Source organism: Theobroma umbraticum, unplaced genomic scaffold (assembly GCF_002168275.2).
Source record: "Theobroma umbraticum cultivar Fairchild unplaced genomic scaffold, ASM216827v3 scaffold_147.0, whole genome shotgun sequence".
Taxonomy (NCBI): domain Eukaryota; kingdom Viridiplantae; phylum Streptophyta; class Magnoliopsida; order Malvales; family Malvaceae; genus Theobroma; species Theobroma umbraticum.
Window position 1 is genome coordinate 3,633,955 of NW_018397259.1, and position 22,797 is coordinate 3,656,751.

Here is a 22,797-nt window from a genome sequence, read left to right on the forward strand (position 1 = left end):
ATATCTTAGTATAAAATATGAATATTTTTAATTTTTTTTGTTAGTTGACGTGGCGATAACTAACTAGGAGTAGGATTTGTGCTGCTGCTTGAATATTATGTATTTATTAGGCTCTTCCAAACGTTGCTAAAAATTAAATGACAAGCTTAATTTTTTTTAAGTACTAACAAGCTCAATTGATACCTTTCCCATACTAATACTAGAATATAATGTACATATATAAATACTACATAGATGTAAATACTGATTTTATTTAACTTTCGAATTTCTTTCTAAATTAATGATGGCTGAACTAATTAAGAGAAATTCAAAGAGGAAGTTAATTATTAAATCGAAGTTCAAGTAAAAAAAAAAAGTTGTATTAAAATACAAATTCAAAATTTATATAAAATGAATTGAGTTCAAACTCAACTCCAATACTATATTATATTTATTTGATTGGACTATATATATACTATAAGTGTGTGATTGTGTAGACAAAAATACACACTAAAATTATTTGATTTGGAACTCCTTTTTAAGTGGATAATTATTGAATCTAATTGATTAGAAAAATGCAAATAATAAAGTTATTTTATTGAACTGAAATTGGAGTTACAGAAAATAAAAGTACTTGAATTGAAGGTTAACTTCAATTTTCACTAACAAGCAAAGAACATAACATTATGATCAACTCCTAATTAATTTCGTTTCCTTGCTTGAAGATATGAACGAAAACCATTCTGCCTATTGCTTTGTTAAGCTTGTCAAAATTTCAGAGAATAATTTCTAGCTTGCCCTAGGTCTAGTTGCCGTGTTGTTCAACCATGAAACAGCCACACTAGAGTCGGGTTCCATCACTAAAAACTTCAAACCTATCTAGGAGGATATGCAGAAGAGGTGTTCCGATAGCCAAGACTTCATGCATTATTGGATTCTCGTGTACTCAGCATCCCAACGAAAAGGGAATCCCACCATATTCCCATCTTTATCTCTAAGAACACCACCACACTCGACCGGACCTGATTTTCTTCTAAGTGGAGCCATCCACGTTGATCTTCAGCTCATCATCTCTTGGAGGGACCCAAACAATCTCTTTTCTCGGGTCCTCACCGGTAAGTGGTCTATTGGACAGCCAGGGCATTGTCCACCAACCTACCTCATCCATGGCGCCATCCTTCTCTAAGGAATTAATCCAATATTTGTCAACGCAAGATGCGCATTATAAAGCTGATATCACTTCAAATGCATCAAGCATTCCTCATATAATTCGGGATCAATACCTATCAAAGAATTGCGAACATGATGCGCCAACTTTTGTATTTCAGGCCTCCAATGGTTCATTGCACTTTCTTCTAAGTCAGTAAAGATAATTGGCAAGATAACATCCAAATTCTGTTTAATTAACTTTTGAATGTTACCATGAATATTGAACAAAGACAAGCCTTTTTCTGCCACCTTGAAATGTGGACTACTCAAGCAGCTGGCAATGCGGCGGAACAAAGGTATCATAAATAGTTGAAATCCATCAGGCTGTGATTCCTCTAAAACCCTCTCAACCCCATCCAAGAAGAAGTACTCTCTGGCACTACCCACGGTTGGCCAATGCCTAAGCATCCCCTGTATAACAGTATCAGCAAGCTTGCAATCCTTTTCCACGAATTTCTGAATGCAGCTATTCAAGTGTAAGTAGAACAAGACAAGATATTTTGATTTGTAAGGCGGAATCAGCCCTCGAACAAGGAAGAGCCTGAACTCCTCTTGTACCCCTAAATCATCATCATCTTCTTCTTCAACGACAACACTTATGAGGAAAAGCAACAGGTGTGGGATAGCATTATGTTTTTCGTTCGCACAACAATAGAACACATTGAAAACAGAATTTCGGATAAGTTTTCTATGCACACCAAATTTCCGATGGATAACTTGCAGAACAGAAACTAAAGCACCCCTTTCCCTTTGATCTTCAGATTGAAAAAGATCCAACAACTTAAGGATAAAAGAGGGCTTAATGCAAGGAGCAGCCAGTTGAGGATCCGTCATGGGCGACTTGAGTAACGAAGAAAGGAACCTATAAACTAATTCCAGATGAGGCCAAGAGGGATCTTGGAAAGAGATATCGTCGATTCCGTTTATCCTATTGATGTAATAGGACTCCCCAAACCGAATGGCAGCTCTTGCATTGGTAGAAGAATGGGGCACGGCTCGGAACAAATTCGAAGACACCAAGTCGATGCTCTCTCGAAAGAAAACGTTGGAAAACTTGGCGAGATTCCTTTGGGCGCAAGAAACGTACGTACAGAGCTGAGAGAAGCTGTTTATCTCCAGCAAAATCTTCTCAAAAACCGTGACACGACAGGAGGACTTGATCTTTCTCTTATCAATGCTTCTCTTTCCTTTCCAGGAATTTTCACCCATGCCTATGAATCACCAGATTGATTGTTGATTAGGGTTTTCTTTTCTTTTCCTTTTTCTACTCTTTAGAAAGAAACGCAGTTATTGTCTTACTGTACTACGGCATATTCATAGCATATTTATAAAAAGAAAAAATTGAGAGATTTGTGGATATAGCAGTTGCAAATTTTCAAAGGCGGTGGGGTGCTCTTGGTCTAGACAGTTTTGTCCAATTTTTTTTATTATTATTTTGGTCTCCGCTACTACTATGTTTTCCTTTTTTTCTTTATATATTTTATTGTATATTTTTTACATAAAATTTAAAACAACTTTTAAATTATTTTAAAAAATTTAAATAAATCTTTATGTTTTCACACATTCAATTAAACCCTTATATTTTAATTTCAAGTTAAATAAGTTTTTATACTTTCTTTGAGTCATATATAAGTCCTTATAATTAATGATTGACTTAGTTAAAATGTCACTTATCATTTTATATCATATAACGTAAATATGATATATTAATATGTTATAATTGACATATCATACTGACATATTATAATTTATAATGGCCTAACATGCTAATTGGTACGATGACCTGATTGTTAGAAAACAAAATATGAAAAAAAGAGAAAGAATGCTTGATGCGTGCTGTAACGTACTTTCTTTTAAGAGTTGTTGTCGCTGTAACGTACTTTCTTTTAAGAGTTGTTGTCTACTTTGGGGATTTATAAATAAGGACTCAACAAGCTTATTGTAGAATACTTTGAATGAATAAGGTCTGGTTAAATATGTGTTCTTTTTATAGACATTGAAAAGTTGTGTTTAATTTGTTTTAATAGACATATCTTGTTTGGTTTTAAGAAATATGCTTGTTGAAAATACTAAATAATTAATCAACGTATTTCAACAAATATATTTGAAAATGCTTCATCATGTCTTAATTTAAATAAATACTTAATTTAAATAGTCAATTTAATTTGAATAATCACATCTGAATAAGACTTCTTTATATTACAAACTATCTAACAATAATCATATAGCATTTTTCACTCCAACATCAGTGTTAAGTCAATGCCATGTGAGTATAAAATGACAAATGATATTTCGACTAATGACCATTAATAATCCATTAATCATAAAAGCTTATTTTACTCAAAATAAAATTATAAGAATTTGATTGAATGTAATAACAAGAATAAAGATTTATTTAAATTTTCTTAAATAATTCAAAAACTTTGAGAATATTGTATTCATTTTTTTTATTTGAAAAAAGTATTTTCAGATACGGCTCAATAGCTTTAAAAGCCTAAAATACCTAAATATTCGAGTGAGATTTTTTTATTGAAATTAAAAAAATTACAATTAGTCAAAGATCATTAAATATATATTATATTCATTGGAAATAAGAAAATTAATTGAGAATTAATAACATTGTGAAAATTGAATAGTGATAAAAAATAGAGATTTATTAAGTACATAATTAAAAAAGTAAGAGAATATATTATTTTATTAATTATTTTAACTTTTACGTAATTAGAAAAATGAGATAAATAGTTGGAATTCTAAGGATGTAGGAAGTGAAAGAAAATAGATATTTAATAGGTACGTAATTTAATAGATATTTCTTTTACGTGACTGTTTCATGGGGTGGTTGTCTTCATGCAACTCTGACGTGTATCAAAATTGGAACCAATGCATTGGACTTCAATTATAATTAAAGTTTGTCAAACAAAACTTTTTTTTTTCAAAAAAAAAATAAAAAAGTCAAATTAGTGATTAGATTATTAATACTAAAACTAGAAAATTATAAAGCATATATCATATCAATTATAATTTTTTTAAGAGGGGGGCCATGTTCTATAGTTTTGAAGGGCCAAGATAAAAAAATCTTGCACTTTTTGACTTAAAATATAATTAATTACTACAATTATTATTTTATATATCAAAGTTTTAAAACTTTACAAATGAGTTTAACTAATAATATATATGTATCCATTTCAAATAATTGTGCAAATTTATTTATTTTTACTATAAATTTGGTAGCTACCAATTATTGAAATTGTTTATAAAGATTAAAAACATCCATGTATCTGATAACTTTTTCTTTATGACAAACTTTAATAGGTGCCACAGGCGAAAGAAAAATCCTTTCCTTTTCTTATATTATAATTAAAACATAATCATTTATTAAATTAACACCATTTGCCCGTCTCAAGGCATTACAGATTTCTTTTTTTTTTTGTTTTATTTTACTCTTAATTTTTCACCCAAATGTTGCAACACAGCAGGGCAATCAAGCAACACCAATGGCGAAGTCTGCCCCTCCAAAATCCAAGAGAAAGGAAAATTATGTTCCATTCATACTTAAAAGAAAAGAAAAGAAAAAGATATGATGTGAACATGTTCAAAGTTTGTGGTCAACTTTTGTCACAGACTACGATGGGCAGTCAGCAACTTCACAATATGACGGAGTGCGCAGCTAAATTCCGATCCGATCCGATGAGATGACTTTAACTCTTTCTTGGTTACTAAGAATTCAGCCAATAATGGGACAAAGTGGGGTGGGATGGCGCTCTCTTCACAGCTTTCAGTCACTCAATGATTGTACTGACCTCAAAGGAAGCAGACTAAGATTTACAAGTTGGTGAGCCTTCCCATAAAGCAAAGAAATGAAATACTTCGGAGTTAAAAAATGCTGGTGTTATCAACTTTTAAAAGGTATTTCACGCTTTAATTTATTGGAGGTTACAATTTTGTTTTTTTCTTAAAAAATCCCACAATAAGATGATGTGAACATGTAAATGCTCAATTGAAAAAGAAAAATGCAATTTCCAAATGCAGATAATTGCTAATAGTAAATAAATTGCAGTTAGCAAAAATAAAACTCCCTACTTGTTGGGACCTGAGAGAGAAAAGAGAAGCTCAAAGCGCGTCCAGCCATTAGTCTCCCTTACAATACAATCACTATTAACCGTTTCAGTACATAATAAGTTAATGGGTAAACTATACAAATACTTTTAATTTTTAATTATAATAATATGTGAGTTTATTAATTTATTTCAAACTTATAAATAGTATTAATGTCTAAATATGAAATATTAAAAATATTTTTTTTTCAACAATAAAAATATTTTAAAAATATTATATTATCATTAAATTAATAAAAATATTGACAGTTGACTAATGGTATGACTTTGTCTAGGGAAATTATTTTTTTGAAAGTAAAATGTTTACTTCAAAAATCAATAAACGCTCATAATTATAGTTAAAAGTTGAGAGTGTTAACATATTTTACTCTAAGGTGGTGTTTGGTATTTTACAATATAATATGCATTACATATAATGTGATTGCAGTGTTTGGTATATAAACAAAATAATGATTAAAATGCAGAGAAGATAACATTTTTATATTTTGTTTACAAGTACTTTACTAGTATTATAATGTCAATTTTCAAAATTATCTATATTTATTAAAATATAAATTTAATATACTTATATTTTTTATTATTAATTTTTATATAATATTATTTTTTAAATATATTTTTAATATCATATATTTTATTTTTATTTATTATTATAATCTTATATATTTTATTTTTATTTCTTAATATAATTTTTTATATTATCTATCTTATTTTAATTTTTTTCTTCAAAATATAATATAAATTTTAGTGATAGTTACCATGATTACTGAAAACAATAAAAAGACATCTCTTGAAATCTATATATAAAAAATAAATTATAATATTATAAAATATTTTTAACAAAATAACAAAGATAAAAGATAAAAATATCTTTAATAACATTGTAAAGTACAATACAATCTCTGATTGTATTGATTTTAAACTATAATCACATTATATTTATTGATTGTAATGTGATTGTATTATAATGATTTATTACAAAATAAATATTATAATATAATATAATAAAACATATTGCAAAAAATATACCCCCACTTTCCTCATTTCAAATTTTACCAAAGCTAATTCATAATTGACTGCTTGACCTTATATTGCTTGACTTTATATCAGAGCTAAAGATACGCAAGAGCGAAAGTTAGTGAACAAATCCTTTGCGTGAGGAGCTTTGAGTAGACTTTTCGAGTAGTCATTGCCTTTTTCTATATACACTTGTAAGAGGAACTTTTCTAGCAAACTTGCTTTCAACTTTCAGAAGAAACTTCAAAGTCATGGACAAGAGTGGGAGTGGTTGTGGCTCCAAGAAAGGAAAAACTGATAAGGGAAGAAGCTTGATAGATTTAGTGTTTTCTTGGTCTTTTGGAGATGCCCTCAACAAAAATCTTTACAAAGGCCAGGTTTATTATATATATACATACTATATATGCTTGCCCACAAGCCCTTTGGTATTATACAGATAGATGCATTTGGCAACTTCAACAATTTTTTGCTCTAGATTCTGTTCAATGTTTATATATATGCTTCTAGCATTTGTAATTTGTTTTTGTTGTGTTTCACTTTCCTCTTGCATTTGTACTTCCTCACGCCTTCTTTGGTCTGAAGCTATGTTTAATGAACTCTTCATTTTAATCCATTGTTCCCTAGTTCAACACTTGGTAGAAGTTCAGAAATTTTATAGGTATGACACTGAATATGCAAAAGTAATGCAAGAAAATCAAATGCATGGAATATATATGGATCCTAAAATGTTCATTGATCTCAATATATATGCTTTACCCTATTTTTGTATCCCTTTAGTGAAGTCTGTTGATATAAATCCATTGCTGTGTTCAATAGATTATACAAGTGTTTAGTTACTTTGTTGTTAAGTATTGTTGTTAACATTCTAATCTTCCTGGACTTTTTTTTCCCTTTTTTCTGATTGAAATGAGCAGGTGAAGAAGATCCCAGAGACATTTAATTCTTCTTCAGAGTACTTGCACTCCTTTGTTGCTCCTCTTATTGAGGAAACACATGCAGACTTGCTCTCAGGCATGACAAGGGTGTCTGAGGCACCTTCACGTCAACTAGATTCTGTTACAAGGGATAGCCGTTACAAACCTCCCAAAGACTTGATTTATAAGATTGTTTTAAAGAGGGACTCTAAAAAGAATGATTTAGCAACATATCATCCACAGAGTGGAGATCTTGTCACTTTAACAGATGTGAGACCAAAGTGCACCAGTGATTTGAACCGGTCAAAAATGTCTTATCTTCTTGCATATGTCCAAGCAGTTAAGGAGGATCCTGATGAACTCTTCATACGGTCATCAAAGCCAATAATGATTGAAGAAGATATGCAAAGAAAAGAGAACATATCTCAGCAGAAGCCTACTCTCTTTTTTGTCTTTTTAGCTAACATGACTACAAATATTAGAATATGGAAGGCTTTGCACCCAGATCCTAAGGGAGGGAACCTTAAGATGATCAACAAAGTTATTCAAATGAATGGAGCTGTAAGAATTTTGATTTCATCCTGATGAAGTGTATTAATTTTGGCTGTAATTGTGCATGAAATCTTATTCCCTTGGCTAATGTTTCTTTCATTATGGGTTTTTGCAGGATGAAGAAGACTGTCCCATGTGCTTAACTGAAAAGAAATCTGGCACTGTTCTTCCATTTAATTCTAACGAGTTAAATGATTCCCAAGAAGCTGCAATTATAAGTTGCATTAATACACGGGCTTGCCATCATCAAAATACTGTAAAACTCATATGTGGTCCTCCAGGGACAGGGAAAACTAAAACAGTTGGTTTGTTGTTGTATGCTCTTCTTAGAATGAAATGCGGGACAATTACATGTGCTCCAACCAACATTGCAGTGGTGGAAGTGGCATCAAGGCTCATGAGCTTAGTTAAAGGGACACTTGAATATGACACTCACGGATTTGGGGATATAGTTTTATTTGGGAATGGAGAGAGAATGAAGATTGATGATCATGAGGATCTTCTTGATGTATTTCTTGATTATCGTGTGGAGATATTGGACAAGTGTTTTTCACCATACTGTGGGTGGAGGACTAGTTTAGTGTCAATGATAGATTTGCTTGAAGACCCTGAAAGGCAGTACTCTCAGTACTTAGCGAATAGAGTACTGGAAAACCAGAAAACGGAGGAGGGAAACTGTGATGAGAACCTCAAGGACAAGGACAGCACCAACCATAAACTGGAAGGGGAAAAATGTGATGTGAACCTCAAGGACAAGAAGAGCAAGAATTTATGGAGAAAAGTTATCAATGAGACCTTGAAACAAAAAGAAACCAAGAATAAACATGTAGCTTCTGAGAAAGAGAATCATTTAAAGCCTGATGAGAAACAGGGCACACATGGAGCTTTCCTAGGGAAAAAAAATGCACAAGAAGCAGAAGCAGAAACATGTAAGGAGGATCCTATCACTTTGCAGGAATTCATCAAGAAGAGATTTTGTCTCTTCAATGAGCGGCTGAAATTTTGTCTTGTAAACTTGTACACTCACTTACCAACTCATCTTATTTCATTAGACCTGGTGAAGACCATGATGATAGCTCTCAATTTGCTCGGTTCCCTTGAATCTTTGTTAAATCGTCCTAAGAGTGATGAAGGCTTAAAGATTGCCCTTAATGATACTGAAACTGAAAGTGAGATTGGTCACTTTGCAAAGTTGAGAGTTGCAAGGAAACACTGCCTGCAGAGACTCAAATCACTTCCTCTGTCATTTCCGGTTCCAGAATTCAGAGAAAAAATCATTATAAAAAATTTTTGCTTGGATAATGCTTGTCTACTTTTCTGTACCGCATCAAGCTCTTTTAAATTGAATCCAAAAAGAACAGTGCCACTGGAGTTGTTGGTTATTGATGAAGCTGCTCAGCTCAGAGAATGTGAATCAACTATTCCCTTTCAACTTCCAGGTCTCCGCCATGCTGTTCTGATAGGGGATGAGCACCAACTGCCTGCCATGACCCAAAGCAAGGTTTAGCATTCTATCCTTCTAGTGTCTTTCTTTCAACTTATTATTTCTTTAAGGTTTTCACTGGTCTAATATGTACAATTTGTACCTTCAACAGATTTCTGGTAAGGCTGCATTCGCAAGAAGTTTGTTTGAAAGGCTCGTCTTAATAGGACAAAAGAAACAATTACTCAATGTCCAGTATAGGATGCATCCAGCTATAAGCTCATTTCCGAATGAGGAATTCTATGATGGTAAAATTTTGGATGCTCCAAATGTAAAAGACAGAAGCCATGAGAAGCATTTTCTTCACGGGAGCATGTATGGCACCTACTCATTTATCAATGTAACCTGTGGAAAGGAGCAATTTGATCATCTGCATAGTCGAAAAAATATGGTTGAGGTTGCTGTGGTCTGTAAGTTAGTTGCTAACCTCTTCAAAGGTATGGTTTATATGAACTAGCAATAGTTTTCAAATTCATTGAAGAAGTGAAAGAAAAAGACATGGAAAAAATTGATTCAAAGTTTGTTTGCAAGGACATTGTGGAATTATTTCAGTTTACTCCTTTATAATTGTTTGGGTGCTAATATACATTCTTCCCATCACAGAGTTCACTGGCACAAAACAAAAAGTTTGCATTGGTGTTATATCACCCTACAAGGCTCAAGTTCAAGCAATTCAAGAGAAGCTCGAAAATAAATACAGTGAATGTGCAGATAGTGGCTTCACTGTTAGCGTTCGCTCTGTTGATGGGTTTCAAGGAGGCGAGGAGGATGTGATAATCATCTCTACTGTCAGGTGTAACATAAATGGGTCAATCGGTTTTTTATCCAATGATCAAAGGGCAAATGTTGCACTGACACGCGCAAGGTAAGTATAGATCAGAATATAGCTAAACTCCAAAAATTCCTATGTTGAGAGCATTTAGTAACTTTGCCACTTGTTCTGTCTGTTCTACAGGCATTGCCTCTGGATATTGGGGAATGAAGCTACATTTATTAAAAGTGGTTCTGTATGGAAGAAACTAGTTACTGATGCCAGGAGCAGGGGTTGTTTCTATAATGCTGATGAGGACAAGCATTTGGCTCAAGCTATTACTACTGCCTTGTTTGAGCTTAAACAATTTGATAGTCTAATGAGCATGGACTCTCCACTGTTTAAGGAGGCAAGATGGAGGGTATGCTGGTTTATTACATTTCTCTTTGTTTTAGTTATATTTGTTTAGGACTTGAGGACTGTTGCCCTTTTTAGTGTACTAATAGCACTTACTTTCTGCTCAAGAAGAAGAAGTAGGCACTTACTGTCATCTTGAAACAGGTATGCTTGAGCAAGGATTTTAAGAAATCTGTGGCAAGCATTAAAAACCCAGAATTACTTAAGCAAATTCTTAACCTGTTGGAAAAGCTTTCAAGTGGTTGGCGTCAAACTCGAGAGCAAAAGAACCACAGGAAGAATAAACACATTGCTGTAGGTGGTTCTTCTGGCGTGCTAGAGGTGTATCCAGTCAATGGTTTCTTGAATCTCCTTTGGAGTGTAGATGTCATCGAGGAAAACTCACACTTTATCCAAATTTTGACGGTTTGGGACATTTTGCCATCGTTGGATATACAAAATGTTGCAAAGAATTTAGAGCCCGTATTTGGCAAATACACAATAAATAAGATGAGTCGCTGCAAATGCAAGTGTTTGGAAGGGTAAGTCATTATCCCCTTTAACTCACCTGGCATCTTTTTCCTTGTTGTGATCCAAAAATGGATAGTGTTTACTTCAAAAGGCCTAGATTGGCAATGTTAATGTAGCATGATATTGTTTATTTGATTGAGTTTAGGATACTAATACGCTAATAATTTTCATTATTTAATGATCAAATGCATCCTATTTTACATTTTCTGCTATACGAAATCTTTGTTCTTGATCAATGAATACTTGGATAGGAATTTGGTTGTTCCAATGAGATGGCCAATGAAGGACTGCCTTATGCAGAGTGTTGGCCGGGAAGATGATATCATGTCCAGATCATTTGCATCCCTCAGCCTTGCAGATAAATCAAGTGTATCCCATGCAAATTCTAAGTAAGTTCCAGATTTAAATCCTCAGTTTAATTATTTGAAACCCCCACTAATGGATTTTTTATTGTCTATATTTCTTTCTCTCTCTTTCAGAGTTCGTAGTCGAGGAAAGAGGAGAGCTAAAGCTATTGGATTGCAGTCAAAATCGTGATCAGTAGCAAATAGCTAATTCAGCTGTTTCTTTTTGGGAAGAATGGAAAGACATCCTGCATGATGAAGGCTTTAAACTACAGTAAGCAGTGAATGATGTAAATGCAGTTCAATGCTTTAAACTACATTAAGCATGCTATGATCTATATACTGAGCAAACAATCATTAGGTATTTGAAACTTTCTCTCCATGGTCTATTTCCATTGGAGACAATCCTAAGTTTAGGCTTTGCTAGTTATCATTGTTTGTGATCAAGACCAGCTCATAGCTGGTAGATATGGCAGAAGAATACCTTAACAAAAACCTCCTTTCGTCTTTGGAACTCAGCTTAAACTTTTCTTCATTATTTCCCAATTTCCGTTCACCACTTACCCACAGAAATAGCTCCACCAGCATGCAACAGCATTGAAGCAGAAGTTTGTTGGCATCGCATTAGATATGGCCTACGGGTATAACATGTTGTGGTCAGCAGCCTGAAATCCCTACTCAAATGAGCATTTGGCCTGTAATGTTGATTACCCTCTTCTCCAAGCAACCTTATAGCAACAAACTAAGCTGGGATATAAACCCGTAGAATGTTTCAATGAACTTGAGTACCATATCTAACTTATGAAATGCTTATACATTGCAATACTTACAGGCCTAATCGGGGAAGTAACAGCTGTTTGTTATTTGCATTTCATAGCATAAAATTTCATTAATAAGGCAATTATTCAAAGGTACCAAGAGAGAGTTAAACAAACCAAGTCTTTATAATAAGCATAGGAGAATGAGCAAACTACAGAATAAAACACAGAAATAGAGTAGAATATCTGCCCTTTAGACTAATAGAAAACCACCAGACATACAATCAGAACCACATGGCTGCGACCTCAACAACAGATCACACCAGGACAAAGGGACGCCTCGTTCAGTCTGCCAACAGAATCAGCTTCTTCCTCTCTTCCCCATTGGCCACAACTCATCAGCTGCAAGTGGAAAGCGATTCCACCAATGCCATAAACTGGGTGAGTGATCACAGCAAAGTTCCATGGCGCATGAAATTTATCTCAAATGCAATTGAGCTTAACCAACGACCCAATACCATACGACCCCTAAACAGAGGAAACAAGGACCGCCCAGCAACTTCAACAAGCCATTCATCACAACCAGAGAAATTCCACCTCAAGGATCAAGGCTTAGACACCATTTCTTCCAAGCCCCCCGAACACATCAGCTTATGGCACAACAAAAGCCACCAGAGTCAGTCCGAACAGAAATGAAAAAATAGCAAAGAGAGAAGTTCACAACCAGAGTTGGGGTCAGTACAGAGAACACAGACAACATCAACAACACAAATGCAAGCAAAACCAAAGCCCATACACAAGCCACAAACAGAACATACAAAAATATTCCAGCAACTTCGATTAGCCATTCATCGTATACCCAATGACCTTCACTTCAGGACCACCCTGGTATCATCCAACCAGCCTAGCCATCATCATACCCAATGCCCTCAGACTTAATACTACAATCAATACAATCATCTCTCACTCCGGGCATCTTATCCGCCAGAATAGGTGAAGTGCATCTTGATATCTAATACGTGTTGACTTCTATATATTCCAATATATTCCTTAAATGTCTTAGCAGTTACAGGTTAGAATAGGAAGGCCACATATAATTGAGTTAAGACACAGTTTTCTACTGGAAACTTACTCAATGGACTCATTCAATAGAAACCCCTTCTAATGTTTTTCATGGAAAAGTTTTTGAACACAAATAAATTGATATGGAAAGGTATTCTAAGTGGCAATACAAAAGCTTTTTGTAAGGAAGTGAATGGAAGGAAAGAACGAAGACATATGGAAACCACTATGGGTGAGATCGACTCCATTCGAAGTTTGAAATATTTCTGTGACAAGTTTTGAGGGGTGAGGTTGCGATAAAAGAGGAACTCATGAAACAAGGGTTGATTGTGTTAAATTAAAACAGATCACTGAATGATTAATTTCATCACGCGTCATCTCTCTGACTACGTCCCTTTAAAAATGAATCGAAGTAAAATCTTTGATGCTTTTGTGGTGGCTCTATGCTGTTGGTAGCTGTTTGTTGAAGACGGGGTAGGTTGCAATAATGGATGATCATATGACATTTACCCTAGGACTATGCTAAATGGAACCTGTGCTGCCCATGTTGTGGCTCAAGTGGCTGTGTAAAGGGAGAAAACAAGTATGCCTATGTTGAATGATGGGAGTGCTGTTATGTTACGAGAAATTGTATTGAATGTAAGTTTATGATTAGTGTTTGTCTATGTGGTTGTTTTTTAGATTTGATCATTCGTGTATTTTAATCGTGTTGTATAAATAAAGATATTTAAAGTTATATGAATAAACACAAGCATGATACGATTTAATTGTGTCAGTATCTTAAATACACATATGAATACATTTAATAAATATCTAACACGACACAATAGTTAATATATTTATTAAATATATCGGGTCAAAAATTTTGTACGACATTATTAATATTTATACAATTTATTACCTCGTTACACAATTAAACAATTAAAATAATTAAATTAAAATATGTACAAATAAAATATAGTTATATCATTTCAATTTACAATCAAAAATTATAAATATAATCATATTTTTCAAATTTAATAAAAGTCAATATTAATTAATAAATATTAATCAACGTAAAAATATTAATATTTATATGAATATATCGATAAATGTGTCTTAATTAGGTACTAAACGTGTTTATACCACACATGAACATAATTAATAAATGGGTAATAAACAAGCCACAAATTATAAGAGTACTTTAACTAATCATATCTTAGACGAATCTCAAAAGAATTTGACACTATTAAAACATAAAAAACAATTAATTTAAACCCAAACTCGCTTAAATATCTACCTTATATTTATGTCATGTCGCGTTTTATGAAAAATTATCAACTCTATTTGCTAAGGAATCCAAGCATTTGTTCTCTCTATTAGTACCCTAAAGCCATACCAGCATATGCTAATTTCTATTAATGAAAGTCATTTCTACTTCTCAAAAAACAAAAAACAAAATTTTCAACTTCATTACCAGTTTTCTTTAAAGATTAAATTCATTACAAGTGAAATAATAACAAGATTTCATAATGAAATCATGAACACAGAACTTAGTTCACTTTTTCAATACATAGTGAAATATCAAGCTGACAAATTTTTTTTATCCTTAATTTTCTGAGGAGGTGAAGCTTTAATGAATTTGAAAAACGTAGAAAGATTATTCTTTATATTCAAATTAAATGTTTATTTGATTATTTTAGAAGTGGTTTAAACAATAAGCACTTTCTCAATGAAAAATATAATTCCAAGATGACCTTTCATTAAAATAATAAACATATGTCTATCTCCCTCAATGAAATATATAACTTGATAGAATAATGAGAAATATCAAATGGTCCATAATTATTAAGATCAAACTGGCTTACAGTAACAATTTAAAATGCCATAAAAACCTTGAAAAGCTACCAAAAAGGCAAAAAACTTACAGAAAATATATAAAGCTATCTTAATGATGAGCAACGAGTAAAAGCTTGTTGATCAGTATTGTTTGGAGCACCTTGCGGCCCAACCAACATTGTCCCCTGGCTGCCTGAATAATTTGAAAACGCCACCTTAATGTCGCTGCAGGTGACGTTCACAACGTTTATACCAGAGCCTTCTGATGCGTCCACCAATCTCACGGTGAAGGCCACAACTCCTTGTGACCAATCCCTTGTGATGGCATCTGCAACTTGGCTGTCATCAATCCTTTTACCCAGTGCGACAGCCTTAGCGGTGTAAGATTTTGTCTTCTTACTGGGAAGACGAATTTCTGGGAACACGCCTCCCGACACGGGCTGATTCTTGTAGTCAACAGAAACAGTGGCCTGATTACACGAATACGTCGACCAAAGGACGCCGTTAGGGTTTCTTGCCAAGAATCCAACGTCCCAATCGGCAGTTATTTCACCAGATCCAGAGATATTGAAACGAGAAACGGATAGAGAATATAGTAAGAACTATATTCATTGACAAAAGTAAAAATATGTTTTACGGGAATATTCATTTATTTTTTCAAAGTTAATAGTAAAAGAATTTGAATATGATACATTAAACTAAAATAAGCTTTATTTTCTTTTAATTTGTAATGGGTTTGAGATTGTGTGAATTGTATCAGGGGAACATTTTTTCGTGGTTTGCTTATGAAAATATTAATTAAGATATTTCACATTTAAATAAATGTTTGTGAAAGAATTATATTTTGGGGTTTTAACTCTCCGTTGCTTTCTCATCGTCTTTCCTGTCCTTGCTCTTTTGTCCCATAAGACCTTCCATCAAGCTTTCTCTGTCTGTAGGTCGGTGGAGTGTTCTGTTTTGCCATCCTTCCTTTTTTTCTCTTCATTCGCGTTCCTTTTCAATGGTTTCACTCACCTGACCACAACCCGCTTCCCATCAATCCACTGGTGGTTCCCCCATTTCAGAGCCGCCCTCCGGATACGTAACAATGGCAAAGTTGGCGCCTCTAGTTCTATCCTATGTGGATCTTCTCGGAAGATAAACGTCGACAACCCTATCGTATTCCTCGAACGCTCTTTCAATCGCGGTCCACGTTAGCCTCTTACTCAGGTTGTTAGCAAACACTAAGTGTAGACTCTCCGGCCGTCATCTTTAATCTTGTCTTCCTATATGCCCGTCATGTTCCCAGCCCTCTTCCTAAAGGTGAAGTCCCTTCTAAAATATTATAATCATGACAGAGATATTGAAGGTGTTGCAGCTCACTAAAACTAGTGGGAATCTCATTGGAAAAACTAGTTATACTCAAGATTAATAAGTTGAAGCTGTTGTCAATTAGTAATGCTTCTAGGAATCGAACCTAATGATCTAACTAGAAAACGACTTCAATTGCATTTTTGTCTTCACAAATGGTTAAGAACCCTAAATGTAGATTAGGAATTATTTAGCAAATAAGTTATTCTATTTTTGATTTTAAATTCCTAAACTAATGAATTTAAGACATATTACCAAATAAAAAAATAAAAAACTAAAAATTCCAATCAGCAATATCTTTAGATATGTCATCTACTACGTGATATTATCATCTTCTCAAATAATGAAATTAATGTTGTAACTTTATTATCAATGTTCTTTATATTGATGTTTTAATATAAATTTAAAGATTAAATTCATTATAATTGAAAAAGTAATAAGATTTCAAAATTAAATCATTAACATAAAACTTTTTCACTTTTTCAATACATAGTAATAAAATATCATATGGTATCAAATCAAATCAAACTAATATTTGAAGGGATTTGTAATTAAGTGGACGATTCTAAATAACACTTGTAAAATCCCCAGGCTAAAAAAGGGAAAGTTTCTCTGTTAGAAAATAAAAAATAAAAATAAAAAAGGACGAGAGGCTGTGCTGAAGAAAAGGAAGGAGAAGAAAGAAGGGAAGAAAGAAATTTTAAGGTGCCGCTCAATTGAATTTCAAAAGGTTTAAACGGCGCCACGTTGGAGAACCTTTCTGCCACAGCAAACAGTGAATTTGGGACCAGGAAGCAGGCTGAAAAAGGGAATTTAAAAAATGCAAGAAAATTTTTATTTTTATTTTAAAAATATCTTCATCTATTAAAAATAATTACAATATTACCTTATCAAAAAAAGATATACCCTTTATGATAATTTTAATCAAAATTATAACTTATAAGAAAACTTATAAAAAAAAATTTAACAAACAAACTTTAACTTAATTTTAAAAACTATTATTTTTCATAAAAGTTTCATAATAGTTTTTAAGTTAGAAAAAAGCTAGGCCACATAGTCTCTTAAAACTCTACTAGTATAATAGGAGGGTTTAAGTGTTAAATCTCAAAATTTTAATCCAAATGAATATTTCTCTAGAACAAAAAAAAGATATTAATAAAATAAAAAGTATTAAATAGAAATGAAAATAAAATGATAAATTATAATAAACATTGAAATTTATAACACGTCATGTATTATTTAAAGGTCATAACATCTCGATATATTTTGTATACAAGTCGAGGCTCCGATAATGGGACTTTTCGAGAAAGTTTGTGAGAGAAGGACTCGGAGAATATTATCTTTACTCATACTAGGGTTTGCATTTATGAAAATATTATTTTTACCTACAAATAATTACTCGATGACAAAATTCAAGCTTGAAAAGGTAATTTCTCTCTATTCATCTCACTTAAAAAATATCCTTAAAAAAAGGTTTTCATTTGACATTTATCTAACATCACACTTGTAAAACCAAATAATAAACTTGGTTACAAATAAAATAAAAAAATAAATTAATATATTATAACTAAGAAAAATACGAAAAAAATCAAGAATTAAAGTTTGACAGTACTAATAATAACCGTACTCCCTAAGCTTAAGATAACATTTCAAAGAAGTAGACTACTATGCCAATTGCACCTCCATAAAAAATATTGATAGGGACTCTATTTTCGACTCTATTACACATCAATCTGTTCAGTTCTCTATTACACATCAAGCGGTTGAGTTCTTGGACTTGATTGAAGAAGGTGAAGTTTTAAATTTGCAAATCACCGAAAGATTTTTCTTTATATTGCAAATTAAATGCCATTTAATTATTTTAGAATAATTCAAAACACTTTCTCAAAATGAAAAATATTAATTGAAAAATGGATTAATCAATGAAATATCTGACTTGATAGAATAATTACAAACATCTAATGGTCCCCAAGATCAAACTGGCAGCGGTTTCCTGGCTGAGAGAAAAACTGGCAGCATTTTATAATGTACAGTAACAATTTAAAGCCATAAAAACCTGATGAACCACTACATAGGACCCAAAAAAGAGAAAGAAGATAGCCGAGGTAAATGATCCAAAAGGCAAGAAAAACTTACGATGATATACGAAGAAGGATAGTAATTGGTGAAGAATAAAGCTATCTTAATGATGAGCAACGAGTAAAAGCCTGTCGATCGGTATTGTTTGGAGAATCTTGCGGCCCAACCAACATCGTCCCCTGGCTACTTGAATGATTTGAAAACGCAACCTTAATGTCGTTGCAGGTGACGTTCAGATTGTCTTCATCTCCTCCGGAGCCATCTGCTTTGTTCAGTAATCCGACATTGAAGGCCACAACTCCTTGTGACCAATCCCTTGCAATGGCATCTGCAACTTGGCTGTCATCAATCCTTTTGCCCAATGCGACAGCGTTAGCGGCGTAAGATTTTGTCTTCTTACTGGGAAGACGAACAATTTTTGGGAACACGCCTGCCGAGAGGAGCTGATTCTTGTAGTAAACAGAAACAATGGCATGTTTATACGATGGCGGCGCCCAAAAGGCGCCGTTAGGGTTTCTTGCCAAGAATCCAACGTCCCAATCGGCAGTTATTTCACCGGATCCAGAGATATTGAAACGAGAAACGGATAGGGAAAATAGTGCGAATTTAGGACCGCGCGGTAATGATTTCTGAACAGAGAAAAAAACTATTAGCATCAAACAAATGAACAGCATTGTCGGTATTAGCCATAATCCTCTATCCTTTGACGGTTGGTCATTACGGATACAATGGTCAGTGTTTGCAGTAACTGCGGTTTCGGAGAAGAGCTGCCTTGGAAGGGGAGGGGCTTGCACTCGCACGTAATTAGCAGGGTAACCCAGCGCTGTAGCGGCATATAGAGGAACTCCAGTGGCGCAGGATGAGCTGCTTCTCTCTTCCATTGACCCAGGATTCATTTTCTCTTGGGATGGAAGAAAATTAAACAGAAATCAAGAAAAAAGAAAAAGCCTTACGATCTTCGCCGACTTTTATTTTTATTATTTTACTGCAATCAGTGGTTGCGCCGGAGAGCATATTATCTATATTTAGGGTTTTAATTAAGGCTTAATTCCAACAAAGTTCAAACTTCCTACTCGCTGCAAACTTGTTTGCTCATGTAGTAGGAATTAGAGACTAGGTCAAACTTGGATTTTACCTTATTAGAGTCATATAATTTCAGTGTTGTAACTCTTATTTTTGTAAACAAGTCCAAATTTATTATTTTATATATGGTGATCATATATGTGGAACATATTACTACTTAGAAAGGTACAAATTTTAACTTATATACTTTTAATTAATTTGCTTTCGAAATTGTTAAAATTTAACTGTATAAGAACTATATTCATTGGCAAAGTAGAAATATGTTTTTTCGAATATTCCTTTATTTTTCAGAAGTTCTTAGTAAAAGAATTTGAACATACAACATCAAATTAAAATAAGCTTTTTTTTCTTTTAATTTGTAATGGTTTGAGATTGTGTGAATTGTATTACGGGAACATTTTTTTGTGGTTTGTTTATGAAAATATTAATTAAGATATTTGACATTTAAATAAATGTTTGTGAAAGAATTATATTTTGTGGTTTTAACTCTCCATTGCTTTCTCGTCGTCTTTCATGTCCTTGCTATGCTCTCCTATTACCACCTCCTTGAAAGACCTTCCCATCAAGCTTTCTCTGTCTCTAGGTCGATGGGGTGTTCTGCTTTGCCATCCTTCCTTTCATCTCTTCATTTGCGTTCTTTTTCAATGGTTTAGGGTTTCTTACCAACAATCCACTTCTCATCAGTCCACTGTTGGTTCCCCGTTTCAAAGCCATCTCCATTTCGTGCTTCTCTCGATATGTAATGATGGCAAAGTTGGCACCTCTAGTTCTATCCTACGTGGATCTTCTCAGAAGATAAACGTCAACGATCCTACCGTATTCCTCAATCGCTCTTTTAATCGCCATCCACATTAGCCTCTAACTCAAGTTTGTCAGCAAACACTGAGTAAAGACTCTCCAGCCGTCGTCTTTCACCTTGTCTTCCTATGCCCGTCATGTTCCCAACCCTCTTCCCAAAGGTAAAGTCCCTTCTGAAAGACTATAATCAAGACATAGATATTGAAGGTGGTGAAGCTCACCATAACTAGTGGGAATCTCACAAGAAAAATTGATTATACGAAAGATTAATGAGTTGAAGTTACTATAAATTAACAAAGATTCTAGGAACCAAAACCTAATGATCTAACCAGAAAACGGCTTCAGTTGCATTTTTGTCTTCTCAATTGATTAAGAACCCTAAATATATGTATTTTAGGAATTATTTAGCAATTAAGTTATTTTATTTTTTTGTTTTAAATCTCTAAACCAATGATTTTAAGACATGTTGCTAGACAAAAGACTAAAAATCGAGTCAACAATTAAAAAATATAGCCAACAATATCTTTAAATATGTCATCTACTACATGATAATGTCATTTTCCTAAATGAAATATCATTCACATACTAATAGCATCCCGTTTGACTTGCTTACACCACTTTCTGTTAGGTTGTTAACTTTACGCAGCATATCTTGCGCATGCCGATTTCCATTTGCTTTTCAGTTTTTCAATACTTATGACCCATTTTCTCATGCGCCATGGTGATGTGTTAGATTCAAGAACCCATTTTACAACATTCTTTGAATCACTTTCAACCGTTAAGTCTACTCTCCTCCACCATTTAGACGTTGAAAAGATGAGAAAAGGCTCCTTGATTGCTAATAGTTCAACCAGATTTGAGTCACCCTTCCCTATTGACTTGGAAAATGCAATCGTCACCTCCCCAGCTGAGTCTCCTCTGTTGTTGAATGGTCGTGTGATATGGAAGATAGGTGGTGCATTGCTGTGTTATTTTGATAGGGGAATATAAAAAGGATTTTTGATTATGTCTTATACAGTCTTATGTCCAGCCTCTGTCAGCAGTTTTTGAATGCCAGGTCTGGTTGCCTGCGGGGTTGTGTTGAGAACCTGTCAGGGTTGATTTTTCTTTCTTTTGTTCTACCAACGTTGGGCTTGAGCCAATGCGTCTTGTTTGTAAAATATATAAGTTTACAATCCCTCTGTTTTCGCTGGGAACTCTTTCCCATTTATAATGAAATTCTTGATTTTCAAAAAAAAAATAAAATCAAATGGTCCATAATTATTAAGATCAAACTGGCAGCATTTTATAATGTACAGTAACAATTAAAAAAGCCATAAAAACCTGTTAAATGACCCAAAAGGCCAAAATAACTTACAATAATATATGAAGAAGAATAGTAATTGGTGAAGAATAAAGCTATCTTAATGATGAGCCACGAGTAAAAGCTTGTTGATCAGTATCGTTTGGAGAAACTTGCGGCCCAACCTACACTGTCCCCTGGCTACTTGAATGATCTGAAAACTCAACCTTATTGTCGTTGCAGGTGACGTTCAGATTGTCTTCATCTCCTCCAGAGCCTTCTGATACGTCCAGCAATCTGACAGTGAAGGCCACAACTCCTTGTGACCAATCCCTTGCAATGGCATCTGCAACTTGGCTGTCATCAATCCTTTTACCCAATGCGACAGCCTTAGCGGTGTACGACATTGAAGACGAATTTCTGGGAACACGCCTTCTTGTAGTAAACAGAAACAACAGCATGTTCATACGAATATGTCGACCAAAAGACGCCGTAAGGGTGTTTCTTGCCAAGAATCCAACGTCCCAATCGGCAGTTATTTCACCAGATCCCGAGATATTGAAGCTAGAAATGCCTTTAACCGTTGGTCATTAGGGATACGATGATCAGTATTGCAGTATCTCCTGTTTCGGAGAAGAAATGCCTTGGAACGGGAGGGGCTTGCACTCGCACGTTAGCAGGGTAAGCCGGCGCCATAGCGGCGTATAAAGGAACTCCAATGGCGCATGATGAGCTGCTTCTTTCTTACATTGACCCATGATTCATCTTCTCTTGAGATGGAAGAAAGTCAAAGAGAGATCAAGAAATAAAAGAGAATTACGATATTCGTCGACATTTTTGTTAATGTAGACCAGCTCCAACTTGGATTTTACCTTATCAGACTCATATAATTTCAGTGCTGTAACTTTTTATTTTATGTAAAAAAGTCCAAATTTACTATTTTGTCATATTCACTACTCATCCTTCAATTAATTAGGAACAAATTTTAACTTATACACAATTGTTCAAAATTAACTATATAAGAAGAATTATATTCATCAGCGAAAGCAAAATTATATTTTACAGAATATTCCTTTATTTATTAAAAGTTAATTAATAGTAAAAGAATTTGAATATGATACATTAAACTAAAATACGGTCTCTTTTTCGTTTTTTTTTCTTTTAATATGTAATGGTTTCAGATTGTGTGAATTGTTCTTAGGGAACATATTTTGTGGTTTGTTTCTGAAAATATTAATTAAGATATTTCACATTTAAATAAATGTTTGTGAAAGAATTA

The 22,797-nt window shown here is 33.6% G+C and overlaps 2 protein-coding genes across 3 annotated transcripts; one reads left to right on the forward strand and one right to left on the reverse strand.

Moving 5' to 3' along the window:
* Nucleotides 1-1,012: 1,012 nt before the first annotated feature.
* Nucleotides 1,013-2,397, reverse strand: LOC110416038 (serine/threonine protein phosphatase 2A 57 kDa regulatory subunit B' theta isoform-like). Its single transcript, XM_021427860.2, has 2 exons — nt 1,263-2,397; nt 1,013-1,161 (listed from the first exon to the last, which is right to left on the reverse strand). Exons 1-2 carry the CDS (start codon nt 2,395-2,397, stop codon nt 1,013-1,015), a joined length of 1,284 nt encoding a protein of 427 aa, XP_021283535.2.
* A 4,119-nt stretch (nt 2,398-6,516) lies between these two features.
* On the forward strand, nt 6,517-11,777 carry LOC110415112 (uncharacterized). Of its 2 annotated transcripts, none has more exons than XM_021426612.1 (9): nt 6,517-6,742; nt 7,232-7,792; nt 7,899-9,284; nt 9,379-9,703; nt 9,870-10,131; nt 10,222-10,438; nt 10,579-10,955; nt 11,196-11,333; nt 11,424-11,777. In XM_021426612.1, the coding sequence occupies exons 1-9, from the start codon at nt 6,569-6,571 to the stop codon at nt 11,479-11,481; spliced, it is 3,498 nt and encodes a 1,165-aa protein (XP_021282287.1). In that variant the 5' UTR covers nt 6,517-6,568; the 3' UTR covers nt 11,482-11,777. The 2 variants fall into 2 exon arrangements, with proteins under 2 accessions (XP_021282287.1, XP_021282288.1); XM_021426613.1 differs by having other exon boundaries at nt 6,517-6,694.
* The last annotated feature ends 11,020 nt before the right edge of the window (nt 11,778-22,797 follow it).